The sequence below is a fragment of the Trachypithecus francoisi genome, unplaced genomic scaffold (assembly GCF_009764315.1).
Source record: "Trachypithecus francoisi isolate TF-2019V2 unplaced genomic scaffold, Tfra_2.0 Lachesis_group21, whole genome shotgun sequence".
NCBI lineage: Eukaryota > Metazoa > Chordata > Mammalia > Primates > Cercopithecidae > Trachypithecus > Trachypithecus francoisi.
In genome coordinates this window covers 47,349,038-47,361,308 of record NW_022681467.1, presented here as the reverse complement: position 1 = coordinate 47,361,308, position 12,271 = coordinate 47,349,038, and the positions used below count along the sequence as shown (strand labels likewise).

The 12,271-nt window shown below is 48.0% G+C and overlaps 1 protein-coding gene across 5 annotated transcripts in view; it reads left to right on the top strand.

Annotated features, from left to right (window-relative positions):
• The window catches only part of ATP9A (ATPase phospholipid transporting 9A (putative)), a 174,827-nt gene that overhangs the window by 81,576 nt on the left and 80,980 nt on the right, over positions 1 to 12,271 (top strand). For all 5 annotated transcript variants that reach the window (XR_004431320.1, XM_033186753.1, XM_033186756.1 and 2 more), the window contains exon 10: positions 11,367 to 11,443. Coding sequence is in view for 4 of the 5 variants with exons in the window: in XM_033186753.1 (XP_033042644.1) it covers positions 11,367 to 11,443 (77 nt within the window). In the remaining variant the exon portion in view is untranslated. The remainder of the gene's footprint in view (positions 1 to 11,366; positions 11,444 to 12,271) is intronic.

Genomic DNA, 12,271 nt, shown 5'->3' with positions numbered 1-12,271 from the left:
CATATGTCACCATCCACATGTGCACTACTTCATACAAATAGGCAGAGATGCACTCTCCCTTGAGGTTTTTTTGTCACATTTTATTTCCACTGCCTGCCTTTGTTTTCATCATACTTTGGAACATCTCTCAGGCCCCCTGATGACTAAAGAGCGAGACATTCTGCACAGTCATGCCTGGGCCACGCCTGGGCGCAGCCACCCAGGGCACGCAGCATGCAGACGTTCACATCCCGCCCCTCCTCACCACTTTCCACCCACGTCACCTGAACCAATTTTTTCCCGCTTTCAAGTCATTTATTAACAAATAATTAATTATTTTTTATTCTTTGATAATTTGACTGAAAAATAAGTATCTCATTCAGTTTGAATTTCCTAGATTACCTGGCAGGTGTTCATCTTTGCATCTGTCTGTTTTGTTTCTTTTTAAGTTACTAGTTGGCTTTAAAAAAAAAAAAAAAAAAAAAAAAGAGTCTCTCTGTCTCTGCCACTCAGGCTGGAGTGCAGTGGCACCCATGTTGGTTCACTGCAACCTCCGCCTCCCGGGTTCAAGTGATTCTTCTGCCTCAGCCTCTCCAGTAGCTGGGATTACAGGTGTGTGCAACCACCCCCAGCTAATTTTTGTATTTTTAGTAAAGGTGGGATTTCACCATGTTGGCCAGGCTGGTCTCGAACTCCTGACCTCAGGTGATCTGCCCGCCTCAGCCTCCCAAAATGCTGGGTTTACAGGCATGAGCCACCGCGCCCAGCCTACTGTTTTAATTTTGATTTAATTGCAAATACAGTTGAATGTCTTTCTACCTGTCAGCTAATTCTTAATATTCTGGTCTATCTACTTTCCTTTGAGGTTCTTTTTCTCATTACTTTGTTAGAATGTCTTATAGAGGAAAGAATCTCAAACTTACACTTGTTGTGGATTATAAATATTTTTTCAGTTTTTTGTTTGTCTTTTGTTTTTGTTTGTGGTGGGCTTTATTTTCTTTTACCATATGGAAATTTTAAATTTTTATATTGCCTACATTTTTTCATTTCCTTTCCTGTCCTGCCCAGTCCTTTCCTGTTCTGTCCTGTCCTTTCCTCCTCCTCCTTTCCCAGGCTGGAGTATAGTGTGATCTCGGCTCACTGCAACCTCCACCTTCCCGGGTTCAAGTGATTCTCCTGCCTCAGCCTCCCAAGTAGCTGGGATTACAGGGGCCTGCCACCACACCCGGCTAATTGCTTTTGTATTTTTAGTACAGATGAGATTTCACCATGTTTCTCAGGCTGGTCTCCAACTCCTGACCTCATGATCCACCTGCCTCGGTCTCTTAAAGTGCTGAGATTACAGGCATGTGCCTATCTTTTCATAGAAACAGGATTGCTGTTGGAAGGGCATATGCATTTTATGTTTTGATTCAACCAGCAAACTTGCCTCTTCTCCTGATAATCTTTTTTTTTTTTTTTTTTGGATGGAGTCTCGCACTGTCGCCAGGCTAGAGTGCAGTGCAGTGGTGTGATCTCGGCTCACTGCAACCTCCGCCTCCCGGTTACATGCCGTTCTCCAGACTCTGCCTCCTGGCACCTGATAGTCTTTTTTTTTTTTTTTTTTTTTTTTTTTTTGAGGCGGAGTCTAGCTCTGTCGCCCGGACTGGAGTGCAGTGGCCAGATCTCAGCTCACTGCAAGCTCCGCCTCCCGGGTTTCCGCCATTCTCCTGCCTCAGCCTCCCGAGTAGCTGGGACTACAGGCGCCCGCCACCTCGCCCGGCTAGTTTTTGTATTTTTAGTAGAGACGGGGTTTCACCGTATTAGCCAGGATGGTCTCGATCTTCTGACCTCGTGATCCGCCCGTCTCGGCCTCCCAAAGTGCTGGGATTACAGGCTTGAGCCACCGCGCCCGGCCAGATAGTCTTAACTTATATGTGTACCTAGCCAGCAGTGTGTTTGTCTGACTTTTTAATTTTTGCCCATGTGATAGATACTGGACATATGTTAACATATTGATTTGCCTTTAGAAAAATTATTTGTACAAACATCTTCCTTTATGTTTACTATTTATTTGTATTTTCTTAAATATATGTGTGAATGGCCAGTTTGTGTCCTGTGTCCATTTTTTCTGCTTATGGCTTTTAAAAAATAATTTGTAAGAATTGTTTATGTCATAAGAATATTGATCTTTTATTTGTTGCCTTAATTGCAATGACTGTTTCACTTGATCTCGTTAGTATTTTGGAACTAAAGTTTGCAGTTTTTATCTAGTCAGACCTGTTGATCTTTTTTTCTTTTCAAGACAGGGTCTTGATCTATCACCCAGGTTGTAGTGCAGTGACATGATCAGGGCTCACTGCAGCCTCGACCTCCCGGGTTCAAATGATTCTCCCACCTCAGCCTCCTGAATAGCTGGGACTGTAGGCACACCTCACCACACCTGGCTAACTTTTTGTATGTTTTGTAGAGACGGAGTTTTGCCATGTTGCCCAGGCTGGGGTCTTTTGTTTATGGTTTCTGTTTTTTGTGCCATGCTAAGAAAATTTTCTCTGCTCTAAAATTATAAAAATATCCACTGACTTTTTTGGAGTGTTTGTATAGTCTTGTATTAAAATACTTGGTTTAAGGAATAGAGTTAGGAGAACTAACTGGCAAGGGAATACTACCTCAGGTCAGACTCCAGGCTCCAGACCTTTAGGCCCAGTGTGCGTATCTGACCCTGTGTGAACAAGCAGCCTTACGGGGAATGAGAGTGTAAAATGAGGCTGGGCGCAGGAGCTCACACCTGTTATCCTAGCACTTTGGGAGACCAAGGCAGGAGGATTGCTTGAGTTCAGGAGTTTGAGACCAGCCTAGGCAATATGATGAAAACCCATCTCTACAAAAAATAAAACATGGCCGGGCATGGTGGCTCATGCGTATCATCCCAGCACTTTGGGAGGCTGAGGCGGGCGGATCACAATGTCAGGAGATCGAGACCATCCTGGCTAACACAGTGAACCCCGTCCCTACTAAAAATACAAAAAATTATCCGGCCTGGTGGTGGGCACCTGTAGTCCCAGCTATTTGGGAGGCTGAGGCAGGAGAATGGTGTGAACCCAGGAGACGGAGCTTGCAGTGAACCGAGATCATGCTACTGCACTCCAGCCTGGGTGACAGAGAGAGACTCTGTCTTAAAAAAAAATAAATTGGCCAGGCGCGGTGGCTCAAGCCTGTAATCCCAGCGCTTTGGGAGGCCGAGACGGGCGGATCACGAGGTCAGGAGATCAAGACCATCCTGGCTAACACGGTGAAACCCCGTCTCTACTAAAAATACAAAAACTAGCCGGGCGAGGTGGCGGGCGCCTGTAGTCCCAGCTACTCCGGAGGCTGAGGCAGGAGAATGGCGAAAACCCGGGAGGCGGAGCTTGCAGTGAGCTGAGATCTGGCCACTGCACTCCAGTCCGGGCGACAGAGCGAGACTCCACCTCAAAAAAAAAAAAAAAAAAAAAAATTAAAAAAACAAAACAAAACATTATCCAGGTGTTGTGTTGTATGACTTTGGTCCTAGCTATATAGGAGGCTGAGGTGGGAGGATTGCTTGAGCTTGGAGGTCAAGGCTGCAGTGAGCTGTGATCACTAGTGTACTCCAGTTTGGGTGACAGAGCAAGACCCTATTTATTATTATTATTATTATTATTTATTATTATTCTTCTTTTCTGAGATGGAGTCTTGCTCAGTCGCCCAGGCTGGAGTGCAGTGGTGTGATTTTGGCTCACTGCAAGCTCTGCCTCCCAGGTTCATGCCATTCTTCTGCCTCAGCCTCCGAAGTAGCTGGGACTACAGGCGCCCGCCACCAGGCTGGCTAATTTTTTTGTATTTTTAGTAGGGACGGGGTTCACTGTGTTAGCCAGGGTGGTCTCGATCTCCTGACCTCATGATCCACCCACCTCAGCCTCCCAAAGTTCTAGGATTACAGGTGTGAGCCACTACGCCTGGCTAATTTTTTGTATTTTTAGTAAAGATGAGGTTTTACCATGTTGGTCAGGCTGGTCTTGAATGCAGTGACTCAGGCCTGTAATCCCAGCACTTTGGGAGGCCAATGCGGGTGGATCACCTGAGGTCAGGAGTTCAAGACCAGCTTGGCCAACGTAGTAAAATTCCGTCTCTACTAAAAATACAAAAAGTTAGCTGGGTGTGGTGGCATGTGCCTGTAATCTCAGCTACTAGGAGGCTGAGGTAGGAGAATCACCTAAACCTGGGAGGCAGAGGTTGCACCTTTTTTTTCTGCGACGGAGTCTTGCTCAGTCGCCCAGGCTGGAGTGCAGTGGTGTGATTGTGGCTCACTGCAAGCTCCGCCTCCCAGGTTCATGCTATTCTCTGGCCTCAGCCTCCCGAGTAGCTGGGACTACAGGCGCATCATTGTACCTCAAGCCTGGGCCACAGAGGGGAAGCTCTGTCTCAAAAAAAAAAGAAAAAGAAAGGATACAATGAAAAGCAACACCCTTTAGAGTAGAGGATGTCTGTGTCAAATGCTTGTGTCTTTGGGTGGAATAGAGAGGTGTTAAAGGTGATGAGAACAAGATGAAGGTAAAGTTGTCATGTCCTGTTTCATCTGGCGTGGGCGGGGCTGGAAATTCATGACTGCCTGTCATGTGCCTGTCTCCTTACTAGACAGCCACATGAATAGGATGTACTTCATTTTTTGTGGACAGTTCACCATTTCTTCTTTTCTAAACCTTTTGTGGAAGGATAGTACATATACAGCAAATCCTAAACGTAGTGCTTAGTGGATTTTTTTTTTTCTTTCCAACTTTTATTTTAGGTTTGGGGGTACACGTGCAGGTTTGTCACACGGGCAAATTGCATGTTGCGGAGGTTTGGTGTACAGATGATATTGTCACCCAGGCAGTAAGCATAGTACCCAGTAGGTAGTGTTCTCTGATCCTCACCCTCCTTCCACCCTGTGCTTGATGGATTTTAACACAGTTAGCATTTGTGTGGCTAGCACCCAGATCAAGGAGCAGGGTGTTAGCACTTCCCAGCCCCGAGGAAGCTCCCCTCCACTCCCTTCTGGCTCCCCCACACCCGCCCAAGGGTAACCACCACCTTGGCTACTGAAAATGTTAACATTTCAGTAATAAATGCATTTTCTTTTCTTTTTTTTTTTTTTTTTTTGAGACGGAGTCTCACTCTGTCGCCCAAGCTGGAGTGCACTGGCCGGATCTCAGCTCACTGCAAGCTCCACCTCCCGGGTTCACGCCATTCTCCTGCCTCAGCCTCCCGAGTAGCTGGGACTACAGGCGCCCGCCACCTCGCCCGGCTAGTTTTTTGTATTTTTTAGTAGAGACGGGGTTTCACCGTGTTAGCCAGGATGGTCTCGATCTCCTAACCTCGTGATTCACCTGTCTTGGCCTCCCAAAGTGCTGGGATTACAGGCTTGAGCCACCGCCCCTGGCCATAAATGCATTTTCATATGCCTGTTTGTTTTTCCTTCTGGTGATTTTCTTCTTCCTTCCTCCTTTTCATGCAGCAAGAGCACACCTGTTCTGTGCTGAGATCCATTGCCGGTCCCAGTACGGTGGTAGTGCCTTAAGAGACAAATGCCTATGCCCACAACATGGGATTTATGGTTTATTGGAAGTTTAGGATGGAGGCCAGACATGGTGGCTCACGCCTGTAATCTCAGCACTTTGGGAGACTGAGGCGGGTGGATCACTTGAGGTTAGGAGTTCAAGACCAGGCTGCCCAACATGGTGAAACCCCATCTCTACTAAAAATACAAAAATTAGCCAGGCATAGTAGCACGCACCTGTAGTCCCAGCTACTTGGGAGGCTGAGGCAGGAGACTTGCTTAAACCTGGGAGGTGGAGCTTGCAGTGAGCCTAAATTGTACCACTGCACTCCAGCCTAGGCAACAGAGTGAGACTCCTTAAAAAAAAAAAAAAGAAATTTAGGATGGGCTATAGAAGAAATGGGAGAGAGTTTTTTGTATTTCCTCTGAAACCAGTAAAAGGGAAAATAGTTGAGCTGAAAATGCAGAGAAACCTGACGTGGAAGGAGCAATGTTGGAAAGGCTTGTCAGTCTTAATCTCAGAGATGAGTAGTACTAATTAAGTCTTCATTATCAGTTACTTTTAATCGGAGAACTGTTTTGCTGCCATTCTCTTGATTTGGTCTCATAACATTACACGAGGACATTTAATGGGATGAGGCACTGAGCCTCAGGCTAAGCAGCTTGCTCAAGGTCACATGCCTTGGAGAGGTCATCTCCTGGGAGGAGGAGAGTGGAAGGCAAACTGGCATCTTGAAGAGGAAAGATGTTTCAGACAGTTCATGGGAGATGCCTTGTGGAGTTAAAGATCCCTTGTCTGAATTCCTCTCTGTATGCTCGGTTATTTTAGGGGGTGAGCAGGGGAGAGAGAGCACAGCAGTGATCTGATGGCATTGCCTGCCCTGCCCCTTAGTGGGTGTATGATTTGGAGTCAGTATGAGCGTCTGGGCATTGACTGCTTCCTTAATTGGCCTCAGTTTCCCCTGCATCTCACTGAGTAGACATCTAATTGCCCTCTGATTCTAATGTAAACATAAGCCATTGCCTTCTAGTTCTCAACACAAGGAACAGCCAGCAAGAGTCATCTTAATTATGTGAGATTTCACTTCTGTGTTCACTATAGAATGTAACTCCTGCCTCTCGGTTACAGGTAACAGATAACAGGTCTGCTGTTATCTGTTGGAAGTTTAAAAAAAAAGAAAAAAGCTTGCCAAGCAGTGCTGAGATCCAGCTGCATCAGCTGGCATCAGTTTGTAGAAGATGTGGTTGCCATGGTAGCCAATGCAGGGCTGCAAGGCTGAGGCAGCACAAGAGTGATGGATAAGGGAAGGGATGGAGGAGGACCAGGGGCTTGGCCGAGAAGGTGGCCTGAATGTTACAGAGCCCAGGTTGAGGAACAGCCACCTCTTAGAAGATGAGAAGAACTGGTGCTCTAGCCCAGTTCTCAGGCTTTTAGTGGAGAGGGACCGGTTTGTTGGGTTTTCCTCCTAATGTGTAGAAGATTGATTTGTGGTCCTGCCTCTGTGCATGAGTAATATGCAGCCACACTATGTGCACCTTGCCACAACAGGTTTTTTTTTTTTTTTTTTTTTTTTGAGACAGAGTCTCACTCTGTCACTCAGGCTGGAGTGCAGTGGTGCGATCTCGGCTCACTGCAGCCTCCACCTCCAGGGTTCAAGCTATTCTTCTGCGTCGGCCTCCCCAGTAGCTGGGGTTACAGGTGCCCATCACCACGCCTGCATAAGTTTTATATTTTTAGTGGAGACGGGATTTCACCATGTTGGCCAGGCTGGTCTCGAACTCCTGACCTCAAGTGATCCACCTGCCTCAGCCTCCCAAAGTGCTGGGAATATAAGTGTGAGCCACCGCGCCCGGCCCACAACAGTTTGATAGTGCCTCCATGGTCTGTACCCCATTTGATGAGACGACTCCTCTGATCACATGTCCGAATATTGCAGCAGTATTTAATTGCTATAAAAATTTCCAGCCAGGCGCGGTGGCTCACGCCTGTAATCCCAGCACTTTGGGAGGCCGAGGCGGGCGGATCACGAGGTCAGGAGATGGAGACCAGCCTGGCCAACACGGTGAAGCCCCATCTCTACTAAAAATACAAAAAATTAGCTGGGCGTGGTGGCGGGTGCCTGTAGTCCCAGCTACTCGGGAGGCTGAGGCAGGAGAATGACATGAACCCGGGAGGCCGAGCTTGCAGTGAGCCGAAATCATGCCATCGCACTCCAGCCTGGGCGACAGAGTGAGACTCCATCTCAAGAAAAAAAAACCACACATTTCCAAATGCTGATTCTCGGGTTCAGCATTTATTTTGTTGTGGATGAGGAACAAAGGGGTCACAGAATAGCCCTGACCCCAAGGCAGCACCACGCTGTTCCAGAGAGTCAGTTAGAATTCCGTGAAATGCCTGACCGTGACCTCTTGGCCTTTTGGAGAAACCAGATGGACACTGGCTGGGAGAATGGAAAGGACTGCGTGGCCTACGGGCTGCAGAGGGTGGGAGTGAAGAGAACCTGGAGAGCAAGGAGAGACTGCAGAGGTGACAGCAGGGGAAGGAGGGGACCAGAGGCCTAGGGGTGGATACTTTCGGGTCAACAGTTACAAATTGGGCAGGGGATTTAAAGGAGTGGATAGTGGTGGATGGGGACCATGGTGAGCTCAGAGCACGTGCCTAAGAAGTGGTTGTTCTTCAACACTCACCGGGTGTAGCATGAGGAACATGGATTCAGTGTCATCAGATCTTCCACTCTTCCAGGAAAAGCCAGAGATCTCTTTTGTAAGATTTTTTTTTTCTTTTTGTTTTCCTAGACAGAGTCTCAGTCCGTCACCCAGGCTGGAGTGCAGTGGCGTGATCTTGGCTCACTGCAACCTCCGCCTCCCGGGTTCAAGCAGTTCTCCTGCCTCAGCCTCCCAAGTAGCTGGGATTACAGGCATGTGCCACCAAGCCGGGCTGAGTTTTATATTTTTAGTAGAGATGGGGTTTTGCCACCTTGGCCAGGCTGGTCTCAACCTGAGATCTCCTGACCTCAGGTGATCCACCTGCCTCGGCCTCCCAAAGTGCTGGGATTACAGGTGGGAGCCACTGTGCCTGGCCTCTTTTTTTTTTTTTTTTTTAATAGGCAAACTCCTGAATTTAAAAGTGGCCAGTTATTCAGAACCTTGAAAGCACCGTGCAGACCAAGCCAATGCGCATCCGTTGTGTGCATCCTCTCCAGGTGGTGGCCTCACTGAGGACGAGGCTGGGATTTGGATCTTGTGGAGGCAGAGCCTGTGTCCTGAGCACAAGAAGGCATGGGATGGGAAAGGCCATTTTCAGCAGCATTTGATGGCATCAAGGTTGGCCAGGCCAGGTGTGGGAGACACTCCCTTTGGGGTCCCCCTTGTTACTGGGGCCCTCTCTAACCCTGACCTCTGGGGACTGAGGCTGAGCTGCATCTGCTTAGGAGTGGATGCAGCGGTTGTGTGGTCATCCCAAGCTCAGCGCGGGCTCGACTCCCACTGTCCAGCCATCTGCTGTGGTGACAGGGGCCTGAAGGGAGGGGCTGCCTGTGTTCACAGGAGCCTGCCATCTGCCGAGAAGCCACCGCAAGCTCTCCCTGGCCTGCCATCTGCTGGGAGCCTCCCTGGAAGGGAACTGCATTGTCCTGGAGAACATTGTTTGCCTGGCTGAGTGTGTTAGACCCTGGAAGGACTTCAGCACCTCCTCCCAGGGCTCTTTGTCCAAGACGTGGTCCCAGCGCTGCATTTGGGGGTGGGCTCTTCACCGCAGATGTGCTTCAGCCTTTTTGGATTTTTGTATCTCCCGACAGTGGCATTCCTGAGGGTGAAGGGGAGAGAGCACAGAGAAGGAGGTGTCTTCTCTTTCCAGCAGAGACCAAATTGCTTGTATTCCTGGGATCTTCCCTGAGAGCTTGGCAGGGCTGGCTCCTTCGTGTTCCAAGTTTCGGCTCAGATGACGTGAAGGGAGACAGTACAAACTGCCTGTCCCTCCGCCTCCTGCCCCCGCCCCGCCACCCGGTCCTGCCTGTTCCTCCGCTTGACTTGACTTTCAGCCTAGCACCGCTCACTCCCTGTGATGCAGTATTTCTTGGTTTCCTTCTTTATTCTCTATCTTTCCCACTGTGTTGATTTTCTTGGCACACACTGAGAAGGGGAGAGAAGTAAAATTTTGACAGATACTGCCACATTTCTCTCTAAAATAGATCACACCAGTGTGCACGTCGGCCAGCAGTGTGTATGATAGGATTTGCTTTCCCCGCTGTTGGCTAACCCTGGTCGTTCTGTTTTTTGAATTTTTGCCAGTCTCATTGGGATAAAAATGGTTTATTTTGCATTTTTTGATTATTTACTAGATTGAGCATTTTCCTCTTGTTCACTGGCCATGTTTATTTCTTCAGTAAATTGTTGACTTTCGAAGGATTGATGCCGTTTCTTGTTGTGCCTGGGGGCTAGAAGGGGTGGGGAGTTCTTAGAAAAGAATGATCCTTGGGACAGGCGTCCCCCAAATGGGTAAGTTAGGCTGAAAGGGATCAGGCTGAGCAGGAAGAATATGCTCTAAAGAGAAACATCTCTTTCCAAGTTTCCATAGTAGTTGATGAAGGTAGGAATATTCTAGACACCTCTGGAAGCCTCTATGACCGGGGGCACAAAGGACAAGCCCCCCCTTTCCCCAGTTTCCTTCCGTTAGAAGCCGCTGGGTCCTGTAGACCAGCATTCACCAGTACAAGTTTTGTGGTAAGGAGAAGGCTCTGAGTCTTCAGTGTTCCATGAGGTAGCTCCTAGCTCATGTGGCCATGAAATGGGGCTAGGGAGGGTGGGCGCTGTATTTAATTTAACTGAATTTAAACTTAAAGGGTTTTCAGTGGTTAGTGGCTGTTCTGTTGGTCAGTGTAGCCACAGATCATTGGTTTGGCCCTTGGTTTGGCTCTAATGTAAAACCTGTGATGTTCTTATAGTGTGGCTGTTGGGTTTTGAACATGGTCTCTAGGTCAGGCGACGTGGCTCATGCCTGTAATCCAAGCACTTTGGGAGGCCAAGGTGGGAGAATCACTTGAACCCAGGAATTCAAGACCAGCCTGGGCAACATAGTGAGACCTCATTTGTACAAAAAAAACAAAAATTAGCCGGGCATGGTGGCATTGCCTGTGGTCCCAGCTACTCGGGAGGCTGAGGTGGGACGATCACTTGAGCCCAGGATGTTGAAGCTGCAGTGAGCCATTAATGTGATTGTGCCACTGCACTCTAGCCTCGGCAACAGAGTAAAACCCTCTTTCAAAAAAAAGAGACTGGGCGTGGTGGCTCACGCCTGTAATCCCAGCACTTTGGGAGGCCAAGGCAGATGGATCAGTTGAAGTCAGGAGTTCAAGACCAGCCTGGCCAACATGGTGAAACCCTGTCTCTACTAAAAATACAAAAATTAGCTGGGTGTGGTGGCAGGTGCCTGTAATCCCAGCTACTCAGGAGGCTGAGGCAGGAGAATTGCTTGAACCCAGGAGGTAGAGGTTGCGGTGAGCCGAGATTGCACCATTGCACTGTAGCCTGGGAGACAAGAGTAAAACTCCGTCTCAAAAAATAATAATAATAATAATAATAAAACCAAAAATTAGCCAGACATGGTGGTGCATGCCTGTAATCCCAGTTATTCAGGAGACTAAGGCAGGAGAATCGCTTGAACCTGGGAGGCTTTCAGTGAGCCCATGTTTCGCCACTGCACTCCAGACTCCAGCCTGGGCAACAGAGCAAGACTCGGTCTCAAAAAAAAAAAGAAAAAAAAGAAACCAGTCTCTCAAAAGGATCAGACTCTTCTATCTGCAAGCCTGCCTGTCTGTATTAATACTACTTTTCTTTTTTTTTTCCATTTTAGGTACTGTTGTGGGTGTTGTTCTTTACACTGGCAGAGAACTCCGGAGTGTCATGAATACCTCAAATCCCCGAAGCAAGGTGTGTACGAGGTCATGGGGTGCATTGACCAGCCGTGGGCTGGTTGGTTCTGGTGGGTGAGTGGCGAGATATTAAAATAGGAACACCTGAGAGTGATATTTATACAGACATTATCTTTTTATGCCTATGCGTGTGTGTGTGTATACACATAATACATATACATACACATATATAATACAATACATAAACATGTAGTCACATATGTGTGGATATATGACATTTTTTGTGCCTTTTTTTTTTTTTTTTTGAGACAGGGTCTCACTTTGTTGCCCTTGCAGGAATACAGTGGCTCCATTTTGGCTCACTGTAACCTCTGCTTCCTGGGCTCAAGCGATCCTGCCACCTCCGCCTCCTAAGTAGCTGGGACTACAGGCATGTACAACCACGCCTGACTAATTTTTGTATTTACAGTAGAGATGAGATTTCACAATGTTGGGCAGGCTGGTCTCAAGCACCGGACCTCAAGTGATCCTCCCGCCTCGGCCTCCCAAAGTGCTGGGATTACAGGCGTGAGCCATGGCACCCAGCATTTTTTGTGCTTTTAGGTTAAACTACAGAGCATGTGCCGTTTGCATGTCTTGTGTTTCAGCCTTCACATGCACCTCATTTCATCCTCATAACAGCCCTGTGAGTGCAGTGCTTCCTTTATCTGTGAGAAACGGCTTCAGGAAGCACCATGCCCTGTCCAGGCTACACAGTGAGGACCAGGCAGGCCTGTGTGATTCAAACCGTGACCCGCCGTCCCAGCTTACCCCTCCTCCAATTTTTAAGAGTTAGAACATTACAGAATAACGTCTTTTGTCAATAGCAGAAAGGAATGCTGTGTCT